General features: G+C 37.0%; 1 protein-coding gene across 1 annotated transcript in view; it reads left to right on the top strand.

The window, feature by feature from the left end:
• LOC123529471 (centrosomal protein of 152 kDa-like) overlaps positions 1-25,789 on the top strand; it is a gene marked incomplete at its 5' end in the record, with an annotated part of 56,312 nt that overhangs the window by 3,994 nt on the left and 26,529 nt on the right. Inside the window, 4 exons of the mRNA XM_053535626.1 lie at positions 5,866-5,961; positions 14,062-14,157; positions 16,868-16,963; positions 20,805-20,900. Coding sequence (XP_053391601.1) covers positions 5,866-5,961; positions 14,062-14,157; positions 16,868-16,963; positions 20,805-20,900 — 384 coding nt within the window. The remainder of the gene's footprint in view (positions 1-5,865; positions 5,962-14,061; positions 14,158-16,867; positions 16,964-20,804; positions 20,901-25,789) is intronic.

Raw genomic sequence — 25,789 nt, 5'->3', positions numbered from 1 at the left:
TTAAAATATACAAATTATTTAAATTCCGTATTTCTGGCATATACGGGACATATACGTGCCGTATTTTCAAAATATACAAATTATTTAAATCCCGTATTTCCGGCATATACGGGAAATATACGGAGTTGTATACGAAGAATATACGGGAAATTTAATCCCTGTATTTTCGAAATATACAAACTTTACATATCCCGTATATCCAGAATATAAGGGGTTGTATATGAAACATATACAGGACATATACGTCCCGTATTTTCGAAATATACAAATTATTTAAATCCCGTAATTCCGGCATATACGGGAAATATACGGAGTTGTATACAAAGAATATACGGGAAATTTAATCCCTGTATTTTCGAAATATACAAACTATGCATATCCCGTATATCCAGAATATACGGGAAATATACGGGGTTGTATATGAAACATATACGGGAAATATACGTCCCGTATTTTCGTAATATACGGATTTATGTATTCCCGTACACCAGACATATACGGGAATATACGGTGTTGTATACGATCAGAATAACCCTTTTTAGAATTTCCCGTATTTCAATAATATACGAGGTATCGTATACTAAGAATTCCGTATTTCATAGTATACGGAAATCCGTATTTTATTAGTATACAGACTTTTAAATATACAAGCCCCGTACACGCCCGTATTTTAGTTTTCCCGTATTTCATCCCGTATACGGGTAATATACGGGATCCTGTACACTCCCGTATATTAACTCTTTTTTCGCAGTGTCATATAACAGTTTTCGCGCCATGTGACACATCAGTGTCTGATCGCACCGCCTCGATTCTTTAAATTGATGAGAAGCAGAAATCAGTAAAAAAGTTTCTTCCTTAATTTGTTATTAAAAGCAAATGTGCGGTATTGCGTATAAACTGACAAGTAAATGTCAGTGGAAATACTACCTCTGTGACCTATTTGCCCTCAAGGAATTTATATTATCGTTTGAGAAGAATATTTTATCAAAAATACATGTACAAAGATTCATTTAAAACTTACTAAAAACCGCAACAACATCATTTTGTTGTATTTTGAAACCATATTTCTATTTACGTCCACGAGGTCACGTAACCTATTCCGCCGCACTAACAGAAACCTTTTTACCAAAAAAATCGTTTTACTCAATGTATTTAAATTACTGCCGCTTTTTCATTATTGAAGATTTTTATGCCCCCGAAGGGAGGCATATAGTTTTTGAACCGTCTGTCGGTCTGTCAGTCTGTCAGTCTGTCAGTCTGTCCGCAATTTTCGTGTCCGGTCCATATCTTTGTCATCGATGGATGGATTTTCAAATAACTTAGCATGAATGTGTACCACAGTAAGACAACGTGTTGCACGCAAGACCCAGGTCCGTAGCTCAAAGGTGAAGGTCATACTTAGACGTTAAAGGTCATTTTTCATATAGTGCATTCGTGTCCGGTCCATATCTTTGTCATGGATGGATTTTCAAATAACTTGGCATGAATGTGAACCACAGTAAGACGACATGTTGCGCGCAAGACCCAGGTCCGTAGCTCAAAGGTCAAGGTCACACTTAGACGTTAAAGGTCATTTTTCATGATAGTGCATTCGTGTCCGGTCCATATCTTTGTCATCCATGGATGGATTTTCAAATAACTTGGCATGAATGTGTACCACAGTAAGACGACGTGTCGCGCGCAAGACCCAGGTCCGTAGCTCAAAGGTCAAGGTCACACTTATACGTTAAAATTATTGGGCATGAATGTGTACCACAGTAAGACGACGTGTCGCATGCAAGACCCAGGTCCGTAGGTCAAAGGTCCTAAACTCTAACATTGGCCATAACTATTCATTCAAAGTGCCATCGGGGGCATGTGTCATCCTATGGAGACAGCTCTTGTTTTATTCTGTTTTTTGTTCTTTCTGGTCAGAAGTCTGAATTTTATGCCCATAGTATGCATCACTTATTTTCTCTTGGAAAGAAATAAGTAATTAAGATTGCGCTGTTTGAAATTTAACAAATGATTATATGAAAATTCAACCGTTTTTATACAACTTTGCTTACATTTCCGTTGATATTTTATTGAAATCTTAATAGAATTCAAATTGTATTTCTTCTCAAGCGGTGTTGAAAAATTGAAGCAATTATGTTAAAAAATGAATGCACTATGCGCGTTTTTTGTGTACGTGTCGATAAACAAAAGTAACGGCGATGTAAATTTGATATTACGATTGGTCGCACGTGCTCTCGGAATGGAAAATTACGGGCATGACATTTTGATATCTTTACGATTCGCGGGTAAATTCCAGTCAATCAAAGTCTCAAAGTTGGTTGACGTTTTTCGAGATGTAATTTCTGAATTTCTTTAAAGCTATGACGTAAAAACCACTTGCCCGATTGGTCGAGTATACAGCGAAGTCCACTCGTCCTACCCAGACTTTAACTCGCCAATGCGAGCGGGCGAGTGGAATTTTACACCCCTGCTTGGTCAAAGTTCAAGGTCAGATAGCAGGGTTTTTTCTAGCTATTTTGGGAACATAGCCTATACCCCTAAAATTAGGAATTTTGACGCGTAAATGTTCCAAATTGGGAAATATGTAGTCCCACAGGATATAGTAAGGATGTGTTTAAGCACTTTCTCATAAACTTGTTTCACATTGTACAACCTCTTTAACATACGTCCATTACAAAATTGTCCATAATTTGGTTAATGTTTGCAATTTTGATGAATTTTTTTTCAGGATGTAGATTGGGAATTTTTGCACTCATTTTGGGAAAAAAACATACTTTTTGGCATTGGGAATATAGCCGAAAAACGGCTATAAAAACGGCCTAAAAAACCCCAGGATTGGCCAGGAATAGTTAAACGGTTTCTGGACAATAACTTGAGAATGCTTGGGCCAAGGGTCATGAAAGATAATAGAGAGATTCATCATGACCAGCAGATGACCCATATTAATTTTAGGGTCAGTGGGTCAAAGGTCAAGGTTACAGTGACCCGAAACATTTTAACCGTTTCCAGCCAATAACTTGAGAACGCTTGGGCCTAGGTTCATGAAACTTGACAGGGAAGTTGGTCATGACCTGTAGATGACCCTTATTGATTTTGAGGTCTGTAGGCTAAAGAACAAGGTTACATTGACCCAGAACAGTTAAACCCTTTCCAGACGATACCTTGAAAAGGCTTGGGCCTAGGATCACTAAACTTAATAGGGAGGTTGATCATGACCAGCAGATGACCCATGTTAATTTTGAGGCAAATAAGTCAAAGGTCAATGTCACATTGAACCAGAACAGTAGAACTTCTGTTTACAGTGAGCAAATAATTTCAGTTGTGCAGTTACTGAATGCATCAAGTGGGGCATTTCGTGTTCGACGAGCTTTTGTTTGTTCATCTGGATAGTTTCTTTTGCTGTTCAGTATATTTGATTTTTGCCACAAATGGAAAAAAAAAAACCAACATTAAAACAAGATTTGAAAGTGGTAATTGAATAAAATAGTAGTAATTTATTAAATGTTTACATATAAAAAATTTCAAATTAAGTGATTATACCCCCACCAAACATGGGGGGGGGGGGGGGGGGGCTATATAGGAGTCAGTTTTGTTGCGTTGCGTCCCGTCCCGCAATCTATTATCTCAGTTACTACTATATGGATTTGATTCAAACTTAAAATAGATGTATCACCTTATCACTCACATCATGTGACACAAGGTGCATAACTCTGACACCGATATTTCATGAATTATGCCCCCTTTTAATTAGAATTTTAGGTTAATTTTAATGCATTTTTACTATATCTCAGTTATTACTATATGGATTTGATTCAAACTTAAAATAGATGTTCCACCTCATCACCCACATCATGTGACATAAAGCGCTTAACTCTGACATCAATTTTTTATGAATTATGTCCCCTTTTACTTTAAATTTAAGGTTTGATTTTGATGTATTTTCACTATATCTCAGTTATTACAAAATGGATTTGATTCAAACTTAAAATAGATGTTCCACCTCATCACCCACATCATGTGACACAAGGTGCATAACTCTGACACCAATTTTTCATGAATTATGCCCCTTTTTACTTAGAATTTAAGGTTAATTTTTATGTATTTTCACTATATCTCAGTTACTACTGAATGGATTTTATTCAAACTTAAAATAGATGTTCCACCTCATCACCCACATCATGTGACACAAAGTGCATTACTCTGACACCAATTTTTCTTGAATTATGTTCCCTTTTACTTAGAATTTAAGGTTAATTTTGATGTATTTTCACTATATCTCATTCTGATTGGCTTAGAGCCAAAGGGAAGTAACGTTTTTTAACTTTTGTACCGAGTTTCTTCCCCTTAAATTCCAGGAATTAGTCTATTTTTAGAAATCCTATTTTTAGATTTTCAATATTTTAGGTATTTTTCTAAGTTTTTTGTTATAAGTCCTAATGTAAAAAGTAAATACATTTTCTGTGGTAACATGGGTTGGTAAGACACTTCTTTGTATTCACTTTTAGTGTATCTCTAATATTAGAGATTTTTTATATTTACCTCATCCCTCATCCATGCAGGGCACATAATTATACTAGTGTTACTTATATGTGGAAGCCCAGGATGAAGTACTCCAAAGACGAGTAAACTTCTTTTTAAGTATTAAGCTTTTTTGACATTTTTATATTATTCCAAGTATTTTTAAGATTTTTAGCTCATCTGATTTTTTGAAAAAAAATGATGAGTTATTGTCATCACTTGAGCGGTTGTCGGCGTCGGCGTCGGCGTCTGCGTCGGCGTTGCCTGGTTAAGTTTTATGTTTAGGTCAGCTTTTCTCCTAAACTATCAAAGCTATTGCTTTGAAACTTGGAATACTTGTTCACCATCATAAGCTGACCCTGTATAGCAAGAAACATAACTCCATCTTGCTTTTTGCAAGATTTATGGCCCCTTTTGTACTTAGAAAATATCAGATTTCTTGGTTAAGTTTTATGTTTAGGTCAACTTTTCTCCTAAACTATCAAAGCTATTGCTTTGAAACTTGGAATACTTGTTCACCATCATAAGCAGACCCTGTACATCAAGAAACATAACTCCATCTTGCTTTTTGCAAGATTTATTGCCCCTTTTGGACTTAGAAAATCAGTTTTCTTGGTTAAGTTTTATGTTTAGGTCAGCTTTTATCCTAAACTATCAAAGCTATTGCTTTAAAACTTGCAACACTTGTTCACCATCATAAGTTGACCCTGTACAGCAAGAAACATAACTCCATCCTGCTTTTTGCAAGATTTATGGCCCCTTTTGCACTTAGAAAATATCAGATTTCTTGGTTAAGTTTTATGTTTAGGTCAACTTTTTCTCTTAAACTATCAAAGCTATTGCTTTGAAACTTGCAACACTTGCTGACCATCATAAGCTGACCCTGTACAGCAAGCAACATAACTCCATCCTGCTTTTTGCAATAATTATTGCCCCTTTTGGACTTAGAAAATCATTTTCTTGGTTGAGTATTATGTTTAAGTCAACTTTTCTCATAAACTATCAAAGCTATTGCTTTAAAACTTGCAACAGTTTTTCACCATCATAAGTGGACACTGAACATCAAGAAACATAACTCTATCCTGCTTTTTGCAAGAATGATGGCCCTTTTTAGACTTAGAAAATCATGGGTAGGACAATATTTCTATTACACAAAAAAAATCAGATGAGCGTCAGCACCCGCAAGGCGGTGCTCTTGTTTATGGTTGGCATTCTTCTGTGACAAGACCGTATGGTGGGGGTATGAGTCACTCCTGTGAAAGTTCTAGTTTTTGTTGCTGTTGAATTTTATTTTTTTGTCCAATGTACACAGTTGACTTTGTATTAATAAATGATAATATTTCTTTGTAGAATACTGAGAAAGTTAGGGAGCGGAATGATTATATCACACGTTTAGTGAAAGACAATGAAAAGCTTGTGAGAGAAAACCAGGAATGTACACAAAAGGTGACAAAATGTTTGTTTTAATTATTACCAAACAGGACCCTCACTCTACCTTGGGGGAAGGGGTCCGCAGCCCTCAGGCGGGGAAATTTTCGCGTCGTTTTAGCCAAATGGGGAAATTTTCATTGCCTTCAAAGAATAACATACTATGTAAGAACTATAACATGTATAACTCTCATTACACTTAAGTTGTTCCTTTTTTAGCTCATCTGATTTTTTGAAAAAAAATGATGAGTTATTGTCATCGCTTGAGCTGTTGTCGGCGTCGGCGTTGCCTGGTTAAGTTTTATGTTTAGGTCAGCTTTTCTCCTAAACTATCAAAGCTATTGCTTTGAAACTTGGAATACTTGTTCACCCATCATAAGCTGACCTGTATAGCAAGAAACATAACTCCATCTTGCTTTTTGCAAGATTTATGGCCCCTTTTGTACTTAGAAAAATATCAGATTTCTTGGTTAAGTTTATGTTTAGGTCAACTTTTCTCCTAAACTATCAAAGCTATTGCTTTGAAACTTGGAATACTGTTCACCATCATAAGCAGACCTGTACATCCAAGAAACATAACTCCATCTTGCTTTTTGCAAGATTTATTGCCCCTTTTGGACTTAGAAAATCAGTTTTCTTGTTAAGTTTATGTTTAGGTCAGCTTTTATCCTAAACTATCAAAGCTATTGCTTTAACTTGCAACACTTGTTCACCATCATAAGTTGACCCTGTACAGCAAGAAACATAACTCCATCCTGCTTTTTGCAAGATTTATGGCCCCTTTTGCACTTAGAAAATATCAGATTTCTTGGTTAAGTTTTATGTTTAGGTCAACTTTTTCTCTTAAACTATCAAAGCTATTGCTTTGAAACTTGCAACACTTGTTCACCATCATAAGCTGACCCTGTACAGCAAGCAACTCCATCCTGCTTTTTGCAATAATTATCGCCCCTTTTGGACTTAGAAAATCATTTTCTTGGTTGAGTATTATGTTTAAGTCAACTTTTCTCATAAACTATCAAAGCTATTGCTTTAAAACTTTCAACAGTTTTTCACCATCATAAGTGGACACTGTACATCAAGAAACATAGCTCTATCCTGCTTTTTGCAAGAATGATGGCCCTTTTTAGACTTAGAAAATCATGGGTAGGACAATATTTCTATTACACAAAAAAAATCAGATGAGCGTCAGCACCCGCAAGGCGGTGCTCTTGTTTCAACATACTACTGGTAACTGCGATTATATCATGTCAAGATTAGCTTTTCAGGAGTCAAGCTATACTGTTATTAATGAAATTTCCACATACTTTATCTAAAACAAGTACATTTATCATTACAGATTTTTTATTCAATTTATATTTTAGTTGTCTAAAAGTGGGTGGGGTTTGGTGCCTTTGCATTTTATTATCAAAAAATGCTTCAAAATAAGGGCTGCTTTTGCAACAGTGATCATATTTTTCTTAAATGCAGACTTTTAAATGGCTTTTTAGCTCGACTATTCATAGAATAGTAGAGCTATTGGACTCGCCCATGCGTCGGCGTCCGCGTCCGCGTCCCGATTTTGGTTAAGGTTTTGTATGTAAGCTGGTATCTCAGTAACCACTTGTGGGAATGGATTGAAACTTCACACACTTATTCACTGTGACAAACTGACTTACATTGCACAGGTTCCATAACTCTATTTTGCTTTTTTACAAAATTATGCCCCTTTTTCGACTTAGAAATTTTTGGTTAAGGTTTTGTATGTAAGCTGGTAACTCAGGACCCACTTGTGGGAATGGATTGAAACTTCACACACTTATTCACTGTGATGAACTGACCTACATTGCACAGGTTCCATAACTCTATTTTGCTTTTTTACAAAATTATGCCCCTTTTTCGACTTAGAAATTTTTGGTTAAGGTTTTGTATGTAAGCTGGTATCTCAGTACTTACTAATGGGAATGGATTGAAACTTCACATACTTGTTCACTGTCATGATCTGACATGCACTAAGCAAGTCCCATAACTCTACTCTTTTTTTTCAAAATTATGCCCCTTTTTCGACTTAGCAGTTTTTGGTTAAATTTTTGTATGTAATCTGATATCTCAGTATCCACTAATTGGAATGGATTGAAACTTCACACACTTGTTCACTGTCATGATCTAACATGCACTGTGAAGGTACCATAACTCTACTTGGCATTTTTACAAAATTATGCCCCTTTGACTTAGCAGTTTTTGGTTAAGTTTTTGTATGTAAGCTGGTATCTCAGTATCCACAAATTGGAAATGATTGAAACTTCACACACTTGTTCACTGTCATGATATGACATGCAGTACAGAGGTTCAATACCTCTACTTTGCATTTTACAAAATTATGCCCCTTTTTCAACCTTTGTATTCATTCAGTTGACAAGGCTGTTGAATAGTCGAGCGTTGCTGTCCTCCGACAGCTCTTGTTATATAGATTGTACTAGAAAAATCTTGTAAGAAATGATGAAAATGTCCGAAAATCACGGTCGCGAAAACTGGTGACAAATATGGAAAACGAAAGTAAACATGTATTTAAAATTCTTGATGAAATACCTGTTTTAAATTTCTTTTTTTTTACCATACCTATTCAATACTTACAATTTCTGCTTATTTAAGCATTTAATTTATTTTGGACCAAACAAGCCTCGGCAATGATAATAAATTTTCTATAGACAGTAACGGTTGACCGGCTCACGTAATCGTATCAAGCAAACAAAATAATGATTTTAATTTGTGCAAAGATGATAATCTAAAGCTGCATTGTTTATCAATTAATTTTTACACATTGATCAGTAAACACATTTGATAATGACAGGGATTATTGTACTGAATATAAACCGCGAGATGACCATGTGTCAATCGGCGCGTGGCGTGATTGACATCTGTTAGCAGCTAATTAACATGTGACGCTACGCGTACTGCTATACTTACACGTATGACGGCGAACAATATTGAAATTGACTGGGATTTTGATTGACAAGGGGCAGAGTTTTCGAACTTGAGACGCATCAAACAAAATTTCCGCGAGTCAACCCGACGCACGGAGCATATTTTGTGCGGGTCAAATACAAGTTTTTCTTGATTTTCGCGGATCAAAAACCCGGGACCTCGGGTTAACGGAATGCCCAGTAAGGGGGAATTTTTTTCTCTGGAGGGGGAAAAAAGGATACTATTTTGGCGGGGGAAGCAGCCGATATTCGACGGTGAAAATGGCCGATCGAGGGCCCTGCCAAAGCTAAAGCAAGAGATTGGCTAAGTTACTCACCGAAATGATGTAAACTAATTTATATTCAGATGTACCAAATAAACTGAATAAATCCATTAGAAATTCCTTTGAATGCATAGAGACCAGCCAATCAAAAAAATAGTAGGTTTGTTATCCCTTGCCGTTTTAATATTCCCCATGAGATGGTATGTCATGGGCAAGAACCAGATTCCTAGCTCTAAGGTCAAGGTCACACTTGGAGGTTAAAGGTTAACATGGTCTGTTTCTTGTCTGGTCCATAATTCTGCCATTCATCAAGGAATTTTAAAATTACTTGTCACAAACATTTCCTATAATGAGTTGATGTGTCATGCGCAAGACCCATACCCCTAGCTTCAAGGTCAAGGTCACACTTATCATGGTAAGTTTCTTGTCTGGTCCACAACTCTGCCATTCATCAAAGGATTTTAAAGTTACTGCACAAATATTCCGCATAATGAGTTGATGTATTGTGTGCAAGACCCATACCCGTAGCTGAAAGGTCACGGTAACCTTTTAAGATAAGCTTTTTGTTTTTTATATGCCTGTCTGAAAGACTGGATATATTGTGGAAACGCCCCTGGAAGGCAGAAGTGAGGGATGAAGGTAGGGTGGTGGAGCAGGAGGGCGGAAGGGCGTCGTCCACAAACTTTGTCTGCAGCATTTGTTCTTCATGCATGGAGGGATTTTGATGTAACTTTGCACAAATGTTCACCACCATGAGATGAAGTGTCTTGCGCAAGAACCAGGTCCCTAGAATTAAGGTCAAGGTCCCACTTTGAGGTCAAAGGTAAAATTGAAGAATGACTGTTTGGAGCATTTCTTTTTCTTGCAAGAAGGATTTTGATGTAACTTTGCACAAATGTTCACCACCATTAGGCACCCTTGTTAGTTCACCTGAGTTTTTCTGATCGCTCGATGTCCGGCGTCTGTCGTCTGTCAACATTTAGCTGGTGTATGTGATAGAGGCTGTATTTTTCAACTGATCTTCATGAAATTTGGCCAGAATGATTACATTGATGAAATCTAGGCCGAATTTAAAAAAATGGGTCATCTGGGGTTAAAAACCAGGTCACTAGGTCAAATCAAAGAAAAACCTTGTGTATGCGATAGAGGCAGTATTTTTCAATTAATCTTCATGAATTTTGGTCAGAATGATTACCTTGATGAAATCTAGGCCGAGTTTGAAAATGGGTCATTTATGATAAAAAACTAGGTCACTAGGTCAAATCAAAGAAAAACCTTGTGTATGCGATAGAGGCTGTATTTTTCAATTAATCTTCATGAGTTTTGGTCAGAATGATTGCCTTGATGAAATCTAGGTCAAGTTCGAATATGGGTCATCTGGGATCAAAAAGTAGGTCACTAGGTCAAATCAAAGAAAAAGCTTGTATATGTGATAGAGGCTTTATTTTTCAATTGATCTTCCTGAAATTAAGTCAAAATGATAACCTTAATGAAATCTAGGCCGATTTTGAAAATGGGTCATCTGGGGTCAAAAAGAATGTCACTAGGTCAAATCAAAGAAAGACAATATAGGCCGAGTTTGAAAATAGGTCATCTGGAGACAAAAACTAGGTCACTAGGTCAAATTAAAGGAAAACCTTGTGTATGAGACTGTATTTTTCAACTGATCTTCATGAAATTTGGTCAGAATGATTGCCTTGATCAAATCTGGTCAGAATAATTACCTTGAAGGAATCTAGGTCAAGTTTGATTATGGGCCATCTGGGGTCAAAAACTAGTTCACTAGATCAAAACAAAGAAAGACCTTGTGTATGCTATAGAAGCTGTTTTTTTTTTCAATTGATCTTCATGAAGTTTGGTATGAATGATAACCATGATAAAATCTAGGTCAAGTTTGATTATGGGCCATCTGGGATCAAAAACAAGTCACTAGGTCAAATCAAAGAAAAATCATGTGTATGCGATAGAGGCTGTATTTTTCAATTGATCTTCATAAAATTATGTCAGAATAATTGCATTGATGAAATATAGGTCGAGTTTGAATATGGGTCATCTGAGATCAAAAAATAGGTCAAATTAAAGAAAAACCTTGTGTGTGCGATAGAGACTGTACTTTTGGGGGGGGCATATAGATTTGCCCTTGTCCATCCTTCCTTCCGTCCTTCCTCCGTCCGTCCTTCCGTCCGTCCTTCCGAGAATGTTGTGTCATGCCTAGCTCCAAAAGTATTTGACGTAGAGTCACAAAACTTTACAGGAATGTTGGTCAGCATGTGTAGTTGTGCACCTGGGGTTTCGCGTCTGGATTCATTCAGTCGTGTAGGAGTTATGGCCCCTGACTTTGTAAAAATTGGTCATTTTAGTGTTGTGTCGCGCGTATCTCTGAAAGTATTTGATGTAGAGTCACAAAACTTTACAGGAATGTTGGTCAGCATGTGTAGTTTTGCACCTGGGGTTTCACATCCAGATCCATTCAGTCCTGTAGAAGTTATAGCCCCTGACTTAGTAAAAAATGGATCATTCTAATGTTGTGTCGCACGTAGCTCCAAAAGTATTTGACCTAGAGTCACCAAAGTTTACAGGAATATTGGTCAGCATGTGCAGTTGTGCACCTGGGTTTTTGCATCCGGATTCATTTATTTGTGTAGGAGTTATGGCCCCTGACTTAGTTAAAATTTGGTCATTTTAATGTTGTGTCGTGCGTAGCTCCAACAGTATTTGACACAGAGTCACCAAAGTTTACAGGAATGTTGGTCAGCATGTGTAGTTGTGCACCTGGGGTTTCGCGTCTGGATTCATTCAGTCGTGTAGGAGTTATGGCCCCTGACTTTGTAAAAATTGGTCATTTTAGTGTTGTGTCGCACTTAGCTCTGAAAGTATTTGATGTAGAGTCACAAAACTCTACAGGAATGTTGGTCAGCATGTGCAGTTATGCACCTGGGGTTTTGCCTCTGGATTCATTCAGTATTGTAGGAGTTACGGCCCTTGTCATTGTCGTGTAGTGGGGGCATCTGTGTCCCATGGACACATTTCTAGTTTTCATTTGATTTTCATGAAATTTGATCAGAATGATTGCCTCTTATGATATCTAGGTCAAATCTGAATATGGGTCCTCTGGGGTCAGGAAGTAGGTCACTAGGTCAAATTAAAGAAAAACCTTGTGTATGCGATAGAGACTGTATTTTTCAATTGATCTTCATGATATTTGGTCAGAATGATTTTCTTGATAAAATCTAGGTCTTGTTTGAATATGGGTCATCTGAGGTCAAAAACTTTGTCATTAGGTCATATCTAGGAAAATACTTGTTTAAAACTCAAGAGACCACATTTTTGGTCCAATCTTAATGAAAATTGGCCAGAATATTTGTTTCCATGAAATCACTAGGTCAGACATGTTTACACTGTTATGGTAAGTTTCTCAGGTGAGCGACCTAGGGCCAAGATGGCCGTCTTGTTAATGTTAAGGGTTCATGTACTCCCTGCCTTTGCAAATTAGGGGTACACTTCAAAATTTGGGGGTACACAGCATGGCAGATCTGAATGTTTTCTATTTAACTTTGAAATTTGTGTATACATGTTTTTTCATGCAGAAGTCTCTTGGGTGGGGTATAATAGATGAGATAATTTTAGAAAATTTAAAATATTTTTCCAAAGACAGAAAATCCTGAAACAATTATGCTAAGTATAAAGAAGTATTCAGCAAGGTTTATGTATTTACAGTTATCAACGGAACATGATTCGTCTGAAATAACATACACTCAACTGAAGACTTAAAGGTGGTCAATCACATTTAAACAACATTTAATGACATTTTTTACTTTTTGTATATTCTGGTAGAGAATTATTTAAGGAACAAAAAGACCGATTACATAGAGTTAGATTCCTATTTGAAATGTATATTTTATTATTTTTATAAAATTTTGTAATTACTCCCCTTTAATATGAAAGTATATAAAAAGCTGGGTATTTCTTTTTATTTCGATACAATGTCTAGTTTTACATTTGCATTTGATAGACATATCAACTATTGAACAATCTGAACCAAAATGCAAGTTTAAAAGCTGTGTGTAGCTTCTGAATTCATTTATTTGCAACCAAGATAGGCAAAGGGAGGTAATAATAATTTTTCAAACTTGCGTTTCTAATGAATTCCATCTAAATACATAATTTTTAATGCAAATATTTTACAAATATATTACAATATGTCTAATATTTATACATTTCCTTAGGCAAAGTATGTTTATCAAATTTATACTTATGATAAAATAACTCTATCTTGGTTGGGCAACCAGGATAGGAAAATGAAATTTTAAAAATACCTCCAGTGAAAATCTAATTTGTATTAAGTGTTAAGTGAACATAAATGAGTGTAAATGATCAGATGCTAAAGTTTCGAACAAATCCGTTACATGGCCAAAATCTGATTATCCACCTTTAAAAATCGCCGACCAATAACAAATGCACGAACAAATTACAGATATGAAATGTTAAATTGCAGTTAAATAACGGAGAAAATACTGTTAATTAACCTTTTGCTGAGTTCATAAAAGCTAAAATGCATTTCGTATCGATACTTTTTTGCACACAATGCATGTGATGTCTGACTAAAACACTTATGAAATCCCTCAATGCGGCTGACAATTACACTGAGAAGTTGGTAATGAAAACGAAATTATCATGTCCCCGGACGAGATCTACACTTTAGACCGTTCCAAACAATCGGCAAGTGCGCGATGAAATCAACAGTGATTTGGTAGTTGAATTTCTGCGTGCATGTACCCCAAACAAGTGATTTTTATGCGTGCATTTGATATTTTGTGTGTGATTCACGTACTGCAGTGCGTGAATGGGCATTTATTAATACAGTATTAATAAATGATAATATTTCTTTGTAGAATACTGAGAAAGTTGGGGCGCTGAATGATTTTATCACACGTTTAGTGAAAGACAAGGAAAAGCTTGTGAGAGAAAACCAGGAATGTACACAAAAGGTGACAAAATGTTTGTTTTAATTATTACCAAAGTTAAAACAAAGAGTGGCTAAGTTACTCACTGAAATGATGTAAACTAATTGATATTCAGATGTACCAAATTAACTAAATAAATCCATAAGAAATTCCTTTGAATGCATAGAGAACAGCCATTGGCATTAATGTTCCCCATAATGATTTAAGTCCACAGGTGATAGGGTAGGCCAAATTTTCCAGTATGTAACAATGATGATGTCAGGGGTTGTAATTTTTTTTTTATGCCCCCGTAGGGAGGCATATTAGTTTTCAACTGTCTGTCCGTTCGTTCGTTAGTTTGTTCGTTCATTCGTCACAACGTTAACTTTTTGCATGAAGGCACTTTACTCGCAAACCACTTCACCCAGGACCTTCAAACTTAACCTGCGGATAGTACTTATTGAGTACACTATCCCTACTGACTTTGGGGTCACCAGGTCAAAGGTCAAGGTCACAGGGGCCAACGTTAACTTTTTGCATGAAGGCACTTTACTCGCGAACCACTTCACCCAGGACCTTCAAACTTCACATGCTGATAGTACTTACTGAGTACACCAATCCTACTGACTTTGGGGTCACCAGGTCAAAGGTCAAGGTCACCAGGTCAAAGGTCAAGGTGCTGCGGGGGCATTTGTCACTATTAGTGACAGCTCTTGTTTTTTTTTTTTTGATTTAACGTCGCACCGACACATGATAGGTCATATGGTGACTTTCCAGCTTAATGGTGGAGGAAGACCCCAGGTGCCCCTCCGTGCATTATTTCATCACGGGCGGGCACCTGGGTAGAACCACTGTGTAAATTATTCCGCATTATTCCACATTGAACTACATTGCACAGCGGATAGATATGAAACAGCTGTGAGATAGTCTATTCCAGATTAAATTCTGCTTGGTTACATAGAGAAGGTGTTTTTAGCTCACCTGAGTACAAGGTGCTCAAAGGTGAGCTTTTGTGATCACCCTGTGTCCATCGTCCGTCGTCAACAATTTGACTGTTAACACTCTAGAGGTCACAATTTTGAGCCAATCTTGGTCAGAATGTTACCCTCAATAAAATCTTGGATGAGTTCAATATTGGGTCTTCTGGGATCAAAAACTAGGTCACCAGGTCAAATCAAAGGAAAAGCTTGTTAATACTCTAGAGGTCACAATTTTGGCCTAATCTTAATGAAACTTAGTCAGAATGTTACCCTCAATAAAATCTTGGACAAGTTCGATATTGGGACATATGGGATCAAAAACTAGGTCACCAGGTCAAATCAAAGGAAAAGCTTGTTAACACTCTAGAGGTCACAATTTGGGCCCAATCTTAATGAAACTTGGTCAGAATGTTACCCTCAATAAAGTCCTGGATAAGTTCGATATTGGGTCATCTTGGGTCAAAAACTATGTCACCAGGTCAATTTTAAGGAAAAACTTGTTAGCACTGTAGAGGTCACATTTATGACTGTATCTTCATGAAACTTGGTCAGAATGTTTATCTTGATGATCTCAAGGCCCAGTTTGAATCTGGGTCATTTAGGATCTAAAACTAGGTCACCAGGTTAAATCAAAGGAAAAGCTAGTTTACACTGTAGAGGCCTCATTTATAATCGTATCGTAATGAAACTTGGTCAGAATATTATTCTTGATGATCTATAGGTCAAGTACAAATCTGAGTCAGGTGGGGTCAAAAACTATGTCACTAGGTCAAATCAAAGTAAAAGCTTGTTAACACTCTAGAGGCCACATTTATGACTCTATCTTAATGAAACTTAGTCAGAATGTTAATCTTGATGATCTTTAGGCCAAGTTTGAACCTGTGTCATGTCGGGTCAAAAACTGGGTCACCGGGTCAAATCAAAGGAAAAGCTTGTTAACACTGTAGAGGCCACATTTATGACTGTATCTTCATGAAACTTGGTCAGAATGGTAATCTTGATGATCTCGAGGTCCAGTTGGAATCTTGGTTATGTAGGATTAAAAACTAGGTCATCAGGTCAAATCAAAGGAAAAGCTAGTTTACTCTACACTGTAGAGGCCACATTTATGACAATATCTTAATGAAACTAGGTCAGAAGGGTAATCTTGATGATCTATAGGACATGTTCAAATCTGGGTCAGGTGGGTTCAAAAACTAGGTCGCTGGGTCAGATCAAAGGAAAAGCTTGTTAACACTGTAGAGGCAGCATTTATGACTGTATCTTCATGAAACTTGGCCAGAATGGTAATCTTGATGATCTCGGGATCCACTTTGAATCTTGGTCATGTCGGGTTAAAAAAAATAGGTCACCAGGTCAACTCAAAGGAAAAGTTAGTTTACACTTTAGAGGCCACATTTATGACCATATTTTAATTAAACTTGGTCAGAATGTTATTCTTGATGATCTTTAGGTCAATAGGTCAGGTGAGAGATACAGGACCTTCATGGCCCTCTTGTTAATAAATCACCTTCCAAAAATGACAGTAATCCATGTATTTAATTAAGCCACAATTAAAAAAAAAAAAAAAACACAAAAAAAAAGGCAAAAAAAACAACATTGAAACAAAATTTCAATGTGTTAATTGAATCAAATAGTAGAAATTTATTACATGTTTACATATAACAATTTTCATAAGTGATTTCTGTTGCTGTTGAATGTTTTTTTTTTTTTGTTTTTTTTGTCCAACATACACAGTTGACTTTGTATTAATAAATGATAATATTTCTTTGTAGAATACTGAGAAAGTTAGGGAGCTGAATGATTATATCACACGTTTAGTGAAAGACAATGAAAAGCTTGTGAGAGAAAACCAGGAATGTACACAGAAGGTGACAAAATGTTTGTTAGCTCACATGTTACAAAGTGACAATGTGAGCTTTTGTGATCGCGCAGCATCCGTGCGTCCGTAAACTTTTGCTTGTGACCACTCTAGAGGTCGCATTTTTCATGGGATCTTTATGAAAGCTGGTCAGAATGTTTATCTTGATGATATCTAGGTCAATTTCGAAACTGGGTCAACTGCGGTCAAAAACTAGGTCAGTAGGTCTAAAAATAGAAACCTTGTGACCTCTCTAGAGGCCATACTTTTCAATGGATCTTCATGAAAATTGGTCAGAATGTTCACCTTGATGATATCTAGGTCTAGTTCCAAGCTAGGTCATGTGTCTTTAAAAACTAGGTCAGTAGGTCAAATGATAAAAAAAATCTTGTGATCTCTAAAGGGCATATTTTTCAAGGAATCTGTGTGAAAGTTGGTCTGAATGTTCATCTTGATGATATCTAAGTCAAGTTCGAAACTGGGTCAACTGTGATCAAAAACTAGGTCAGTAGGTCTAAAAATAGAAAAACCTTTTGACCTCTCTAGAGGCCATATTTTTCAATGGATCTTCATGAAAATTGGTAAGAATGTTCACCTTGATGATATCTAGGTGAATTTTTAAAGTGCTCAAAGTGAGCTTTTGTGATCGCCCTGTGTCCGTCGTCCGTCGTCCGTCATCCTTCATCAACAATTTGACTGTTAACACTCTAGTGGTCACAATTTTGGCCTAATCTTAATGGAACTTGGTCAGAATGTTACACTCAATAAAATCTTGGACAAGTTTGATATTGGGTCATCTGGGGTCAAAAACTAGGTAACCAGGTCAAATCAAAGGAAAAGCTTGTTAACACTCTAGAGGTCATAATTTTGGCCCAGTCTTAATGAAATCTTGAATGAATTGGATATTGGGTCATCTGGGATCAAAAACTTGGTCACGGGGTCAAATCAAAGGAAAAGCTTGTTAACACTCTAGAGCCACATTTATGACTCTATCTTCATGAAACTTAGTCAGAATGTTAATCTTGATGATCTTTAGGTCAAGTTTGAACCTGTGTCATGTCGGGTCAAAAACTGGGTCACCGGGTCAAATCAAAGGAAAAGCTTGTTAACACTGTAGAGGCCACATTTATGACTGCATCTTCTTGAAAGTTGGTCAGAATGGTAATCTTGATGATCTCAAGGTCCAGTTGGAATCTGGGTTATGTAGGATCCAAAACTAGGTCGTCAGGTCAAATCAAAGGAAAAGCTACTTTACTCTACACTGTAGAGGCCACATTTATGACAATATCTTAATGAAACTAGGTCAGAATGTTAATCTTGATAATCTATAGGTCGTGATCAAATCTGGGTCAGGTGGGTTCAAAAACTAGGTCACTGGGTCAGATCAAGGGAAAAGCTTGTTGTACCCCCCGACAACAAAGTTGTAAGAGGGGGTATACTGGTTTCAGGTTGTCTGTCTGTCTGTCTGTCCGTCTGACTGTCCGTAGACGCAATCTTGTGCGCACCATCTCTCCTTATCCCCTTGACAGAATTTAATGAAACTTCACACAAGTGATCAGTACCAACAGTAGTTGTGCATGGGGCATGTTAGGTTCTTTTAGAAAAAAAATTTGCAGAGTTATGGGACTTTGTTTTTTTGTTACTATACTATATACATAGACACAATCTTGTGCGCACCATCTCTCCTCATCACCTTGACACAATTTAATGAAACTTCACACAAGTGATCAGTACCAACAGTAGTTGTGCATGGGGCATGTTAGGTTCTTTTAGAAAAAAAATTTGCAGAGTTATGGGACTTTGTTTTTTGTTACTATACTATATACATAGACACAATCTTGTGCGCACCATCTCTCCTCATCCCCTTGACACAATTTAATGAAACTTCACACAAGTGATCAGTACCAACAGCAGTTGTGCATGGGGCATGTTAGGTTCTTTTAGAAAAAAATTTTGCAGAGTTATGGGACTTTGTTTTTTTGTTACTATACTATATACATAGACACAATCTTGTGTGCACCATCTCTCCTCATCCCCTTGACACAATTTAATGAAACTTCACACAAGTGATCAGTACCAACAGTAGTTGTGCATGGGGCATGTTAGGTTCTTTTAGAAAAAAAATTTGCAGAGTTATGGGACTTTGTTTTTTTGTTACTATACTATATACATAGACACAATCTTGTGCGCACCATCTCTCCTCATCCCCTTGACACAATTTAATGAAACTTCACACAAGTGATCAGTAACAACAGTAGTTGTGCATGGGGCATGTTAGGTTCTTTCAGAAAAAAAATTTGCAGAGTTATGGGACTTTGTTTTTTTGTTACTATACTATATACATAGACACAATCTTGTGCGCACCATCTCTCCTCATCCCCTTGACACAATTTAATGAAACTTCACACAAGTGATCAGTACCAACAGCAGTTGTGCATGGGGCATGTTAGGTTCTTTAGAAAAAAAGTTTGCAGAGTTATGGACTTTGTTTTTTTGTTACTATACTATATACATAGACACAATCTTGTGTGCACCATCTCTCCTCATCCCCTTGACACAATTTAATGAAACTTCACACAAGTGATCAGTACCAACAGCAGTTGTGCATGGGGCATGTTAGGTTCTTTTAGAAAAAAAATTTGCAGAGTTATGGGACTTTGTTTTTTTGTTACTATACTATATACATAGACACAATCTTGTGCGCACCATCTCTCCTCATCCCCTTGACACAATTTAATGAAACTTCACACAAGTGATCAGTAACAACAGTAGTTGTGCATGGGGCATGTTAGGTTCTTTTAGAAAATTTTTTTTGCAGAGTTATGGGACTTTGTTTTTTTGTTACTATACTGTATACATAGACACAATCTTGTGCGCACCATCTCTCCTCATCCCCTTGACACAATTTAATGAAACTTCACACAAGTGATCAGTAACAACAGTAGTTGTGCATGGGGCATGTTAGGTTCTTTCAGTGACAAAAATTGCAGAGTTATGGGACTTTGTTTCTTGTTAACATACTATGTACATACAGTCTGCATAAGCAATCTTGTGCGTGCCTAATCTACCAAACCCTTACACACAATTTAATGAAACTTCACAGAAGTGATCAGTACCAACCCTAGTTGTGCATGCTACATGTTACATTCTTTTAGATAAATATTCTGCATAGTTATGGGACTTTGTTTTTTGTTACTATACTGTATACGTACAGTCTATATACATACACTCCACATAATTATGCAATCTTGTGTGCGTCAAATTGCAATGTACTGTGTCAGTGCATGCGGGGGGTACATTCATCACCTTTAGTGATAGCTCTAGTTAACACTGTAGAGGCCGCATTTATGACTGTATCTTCATGAAACTTGGCCAGAATGGTAATCTTGATGATCTCAGGATCCACTTTGAATCTGGGTCATGTCGGATGAAAAACTAGGTCACCAGGTCAACTCAAAGGAAAAGGTAGTTTACACTTTAGAGGCCACATTTATGACCATATTTTAATTAAACTTGGTCAGAATGTTATTCTTGATGATCTTTAGGTCAATAGGTCAGGTGAGAGATACAGGACCTTCATGGCCCTCTTGTTAATAAATCACCTTCCAAAAATGACAGTAATCCATGTATTTAATCAAACCACAATTAAAAAAAAAAAAAGCAAACAAACAACATTGAAAAAAAATTTGAATGTGTTAATTGAATCAAATAGTAGAAATTTATTACATGTTTACATATAAAAATTTTCATAATTGATTTTTGTTGCTGTTGAATGGTTTTTGTTGTTTTCTTTTTTTTGTCCAACATACACAGTTGACTTTGTATTAATAAATGATAATATTCCTTTGTAGAATACTGAGAAAGTTAGGGAGCTGAATGATTATATCACACGTTTAGTGAAAGACAATGAAAAGCTTGTGAGAGAAAACCAGGAATGTACACAAAAGGTGACAAAATGTTTGTTTTAATTATTACCAAAGCTAAAGCAAGAGATTGGCTAAGTTACTCACTGAAATGTTTATTCAAATGTACCATAGATAACCATGTATAATGCGCACCTGTGTATAATACCCATCCCCAGTTTTAGCCCAAAATCGTGGGATAAGAAACATTTTTGGTCAATTTTGAGGTGGATAGAAAATGAAAGAGTTTACCTTGACACTGGTAATAAATTTTACCTCTGTGGCAGGGAGCAGCGTCCATCTAGCAGTAGTATCAATTTTTGTTTCCCCAATAAAACATTGTTTTTTGTTTTTTTAGCTCACCTGAGCACGAAGTGCTCATGGTGAGGTGTTGCGATCACGCTGTTAGGTTGCTTAATATGGGCCTGGGATCTCTTGCTTAACCAAATGGGACCGTTGCGTTTAGCATCAATACCCCTTACTAGAATGACTTGATACTAATGCAGATGTAACCTGTGACCATTCCTCATCTTCAGACATCACCTGACCTCAGTTTGACCTTGACCTTGACCTCATCTTGAACTTAGGTTGCTTTATATGGGTCATCTCTTGGTTAACCAAATGGGACCGTTTCATCTAGCATCAATACCGCTTACAAGAATGAATTGATACTAATACAGATGTAACCTGTGACCATTCCTCATCTTCAAACATCACCTGACCTCAGTTTTACCTTGACCTCGTTTTGGACATAGGTTGCTTTGTATTGACAAGGATGCCGCCGGGGGCATCAAGCGTTATTGAACGCAGCTCCTTGTTTCTTTGTCAAATGTGTTTTGCGAATTGCCATTTTTTGCTCACATGTCACAAAGTGACAAGGTGAGCTTTTGTGATCGCGCATTGTCCGTCGTCCGTCCGTCCGTAAACTTTTGCTTGTGACCACTCTAGAGGTCACATTTTTCATGGGATCTTTATGAAAGTTGGTCTGTTCATCTTGATGATATCTAGGTCAAGTTTGAAACTGGGTCTCATGCAGTCCAAAACTAGGTCAGTAGGTCTAAAAATAGAAAAACCTTGTGACCTCTCTAGAGGTCACATTTTTCAAGGGATCTTTATGAAAATTGGTCAGAATGTTCACCTTGATGATATCTAGGTCAAGTTTGAAACTGGGTCACGTGCCTTCAAAAACTAGGTCAGTAGGTCAAATAATAAAAAAACCTTGTGACCTCTCTAGAGGCCATATTTTTCATGGGATCTGTATGAAAGTTGGTTGGAATGTTTATCTTGATGATATCTAGGTCAAATTCGAAACTGGGTCAACTGCGGTCAAAAACTAGGTCAGTAGGTCTAAAAATAGAAACCTTGTGACCTCTCTAGAGGCCATACTTTTCAATGGATCTGCATGAAAATTGGTCAGAATGTTCACCTTGATGATATCTAGGTCTAGTTCCAAGCTAGGTCATGTGTCTTCAAAAACTAGGTCAGTAGGTCAAATAATAAAAAAAAAACTTGTGACCTCTCTAAAGGGCATATTTTTCAAGGAATCTGTGTGAAAGTTGGTCTGAATGTTCATCTTGATAACATCTAGGTCAAGTTCAAAACTGGGTCAACTGCGGTCAAAAACTAGGTCAGTAGGTCTAAAAATAGAAAAACCTTTTGACCTCTCTAGAGGCCATATTTTTCAGGACCATCATGGTCCTCTTGTTTAGCTCACCTGAGCACAAAGTGAGCTTTTGTGATTGCCCTGTGTCCGTCGTCCTTCATCAACAATTTGACTGTTAACACTCTAGTGGTCACAATTTTGGCCCAATCTTAATGAAACTTGGTCAGAATGTTACACTCAATAAAATCTTGGACGAGTTCGATATTAGGTCATCTGGGGTCAAAAACTAGGTAACCAGGTCAAATCAAAGGAAAAGCTTGTTAACACTCTAGAGGTCATAATTTTGGCCCAGTCTTAATGAAACTTGGTCAGAATGTAACCCTCAATAAAATCTTGAATGAATTGGATATTGGGTCATCTGGGGTCAAAAACTAGGTCACCAGATCAAATCAAAAGAAAAGCTTTCTCACACTCTAGAGGTCACAATTTTGACCTAATCTTAATGAAACTTGGTCAGAATGTTCCCCTCAATAAAATCGTGAACAAGTTTAATATTGGGTCATTTGGGGTTAAAAACTAGGTAACCAGGTCAAATCAAAGGAAAAGGTTGTTAACACTCTAGAGGACACAAGTTTGGCCCAGTCTTAATGAAAATTGGTCAGAATGTTACCCTCAATAAAATCTTGGATGAGTTCAATATTGGGTCATCTGGGGTCAAACACTAGGTCATCAGGTCAAATCAAAGGAAAAGCTTGTTAACACTGTGAGGCCACATTTATGACTGTATCAAGTTTGAATCTGGGTCATGTTGGGTTAAAAACTAGGTCACCCGGTCAGATCAAAGGAAAAACTTGTAAACACTCTAGAGGCAACAGTTGTGACCCAATCATTATGAAACTTGGTCAGAATGTTTGTCTTGAAGATCTCTAAGTCAGATTTGAAACTGGGTCATATAGGGTCCAAAACTAGGTCAGTAGGCCAGATCAATTCTGGTGAGCTCTGTAGGGCCATCATGGCACTCTATTTTAGCTAAACGGTGTTAAACCGAAAACAAACAAACTATTTAAGCTCACCTGTCACATAGTGACAGCAATCAGCTTTTGCAATCAGCTTTAATCAAATTTGCATGAAACTTGTATTGGCATAATATCTTGGTTCTTTTCGAAAACTGGCCAGATCCTATCATGGGTTCCGCAGTTATGGCCCCTTAAAGGTCCAAAATTTGCTATTTTGGCTTTTTGCAGCCCTATAGAGACTTCATTTATGGTTTGATTTGATACAAACTTGCAAAATGTCTTCAACATCAATAAATCTTTGATTCCATAATGAATCTGTCAGATCCAGTCCTAGGTTCTGGAGTTATTTTATATTTGATTACATACCCTGATTTTAATCAAAATGGATTTATATCAGTAAGTACTTATAGGACTCGTTTGAAATTTCATTATTGTTATTAGTTGGACTTAGACAATCATGGTAGATAACTATGGACTGATTTTATGTTAAATTACCTCCCTTTATTTCAAATTAAAATGGGTATATATACGTAACTAATGAAGATACTGATCTGAATTTCATTTATGCCATCAGATAGACTGACAAAGGGGCCTCCGTGGCCGAGTGGTTAAGGTCGCTGACTTCAAATCACTTGCCCCTCATCGATGTGGGTTCGAGCCTCACTCGGGGCGTTGAATTCTTCATGTGAGGAAGCCATCCAGCTGGCTTACGGAAGGTCGGTGGTTCTACCCAGGTGCCTGCTCGTGATAAAATAATGCACAGAGGGGCACCTGGGGTCTTCCTCCAACATTAAAGCTGGAAAGTCGCCATATGACCTATCATGTGTCGGTGCAACGTTAAATCTAACCAGAAAAAAAAAGAAAAAAAAAAAGAAGACTTTCACAATCATTGAAGATACATAGTGACTGATTTATGACAAATTATCTCCATTTATTGTACCCCCCGACAACAAAGTTGTAAGGGGGGCGGGTATACTGGTTTCAGGTTGTCTGTCTGTCTGTCTGTCTGTCCGTAGATGCAATCTTGTGCGCACCATTTCTCCTTATCCCCTTGACAGAATTTAATGAAACTTCACACAAGTGATCAGTACCAACAGTAGTTGTGCATGGGGCATGTTAGGTTCTTTTAGAAAAAAAATTTGCAGAGTTATGGGACTTTGTTTTTTTGTTACTATACTATATACATAGACACAATCTTGTGCGCACCATCTCTCCTCATCACCTTGACACAATTTAATGAAACTTCACACAAGTGATCAGTAACAACAGTAGTTGTGCATGGGGCATGTTAGGTTCTTTCAGAAAATTTTTTTGCAGAGTTATGGGACTTTGTTTTTTTGTTACTATACTATATACATAGACACAATCTTGTGCGCACCATCTCTCCTCATCCCCTTGACACAATTTAATGAAACTTCACACAAGTGATCAGTACCAACAGTAGTTGTGCATGGGGCATGTTAGGTTCTTTTAGAAAAAAAATTTGCAGAGTTATGGGACTTTGTTTTTTGTTACTATACTATATACATAGACACAATCTTGTGCACACCATCTCTCCTCATCCCCTTGACACAATTTAATAAAACTTCACACAAGTGATCTTTAACAACAGTAGTTGTGCATGGGGCATGTTAGGTTCTTTCAGAAAAAAAATTTGCAGAGTTATGGGACTTTGTTTTTATGCTACTATACTATATACATAGACACAATCTTGTGCGCACCATCTCTCCTCATCCCCTTGACACAATTTAATGAAACTTCACACAAGTGATCAGTAACAACAGTAGTTGTGCATGGGGCATGTTAGGTTCTTTCAGCGACAAAAATTGCAGAGTTATGGGACTTTGTTTCTTGTTAACATACTATGTACATACAGTCTGCATATGCAATCTTGTGCGTGCCTAATCTACCAAACCCTTGCAAACAAATTAATGAAACTTCACACAAGTGATCAGTACCAACCCTAGTTGTGCATGGTGCATGTTACATTCTTTTAGATAAATATTCTGCATAGTTATGGGACTTTGTTTTTTGTTACTATACTGTATACATACAGTCTATATACAATCAGTCCACATAATTATGCAATCTTGTGTGCGTCAAATTGCAATGTACTGTGTCAGTGCATGCGGGGGGTACATTCATCACCTTTAGTGATAGCTCTAGTTATATTTGAGTTTGTTCAACCCCCTTTCCCACCTCATGCCCATTGAATCCAGCTTTTATGAACCCTTTCTATAAACAAACACTGACTGGGCTCTATTATATCATAGGATCTGTTGACTTGTATACTACATGTAGTACCTTTACTGGTT

Source organism: Mercenaria mercenaria, unplaced genomic scaffold, assembly GCF_021730395.1.
Source record: "Mercenaria mercenaria strain notata unplaced genomic scaffold, MADL_Memer_1 contig_4956, whole genome shotgun sequence".
Classification (NCBI taxonomy): domain Eukaryota; kingdom Metazoa; phylum Mollusca; class Bivalvia; order Venerida; family Veneridae; genus Mercenaria; species Mercenaria mercenaria.
Note: the sequence above shows the minus strand (reverse complement) of the source record. Positions and strands in the feature narration are given on the sequence as shown.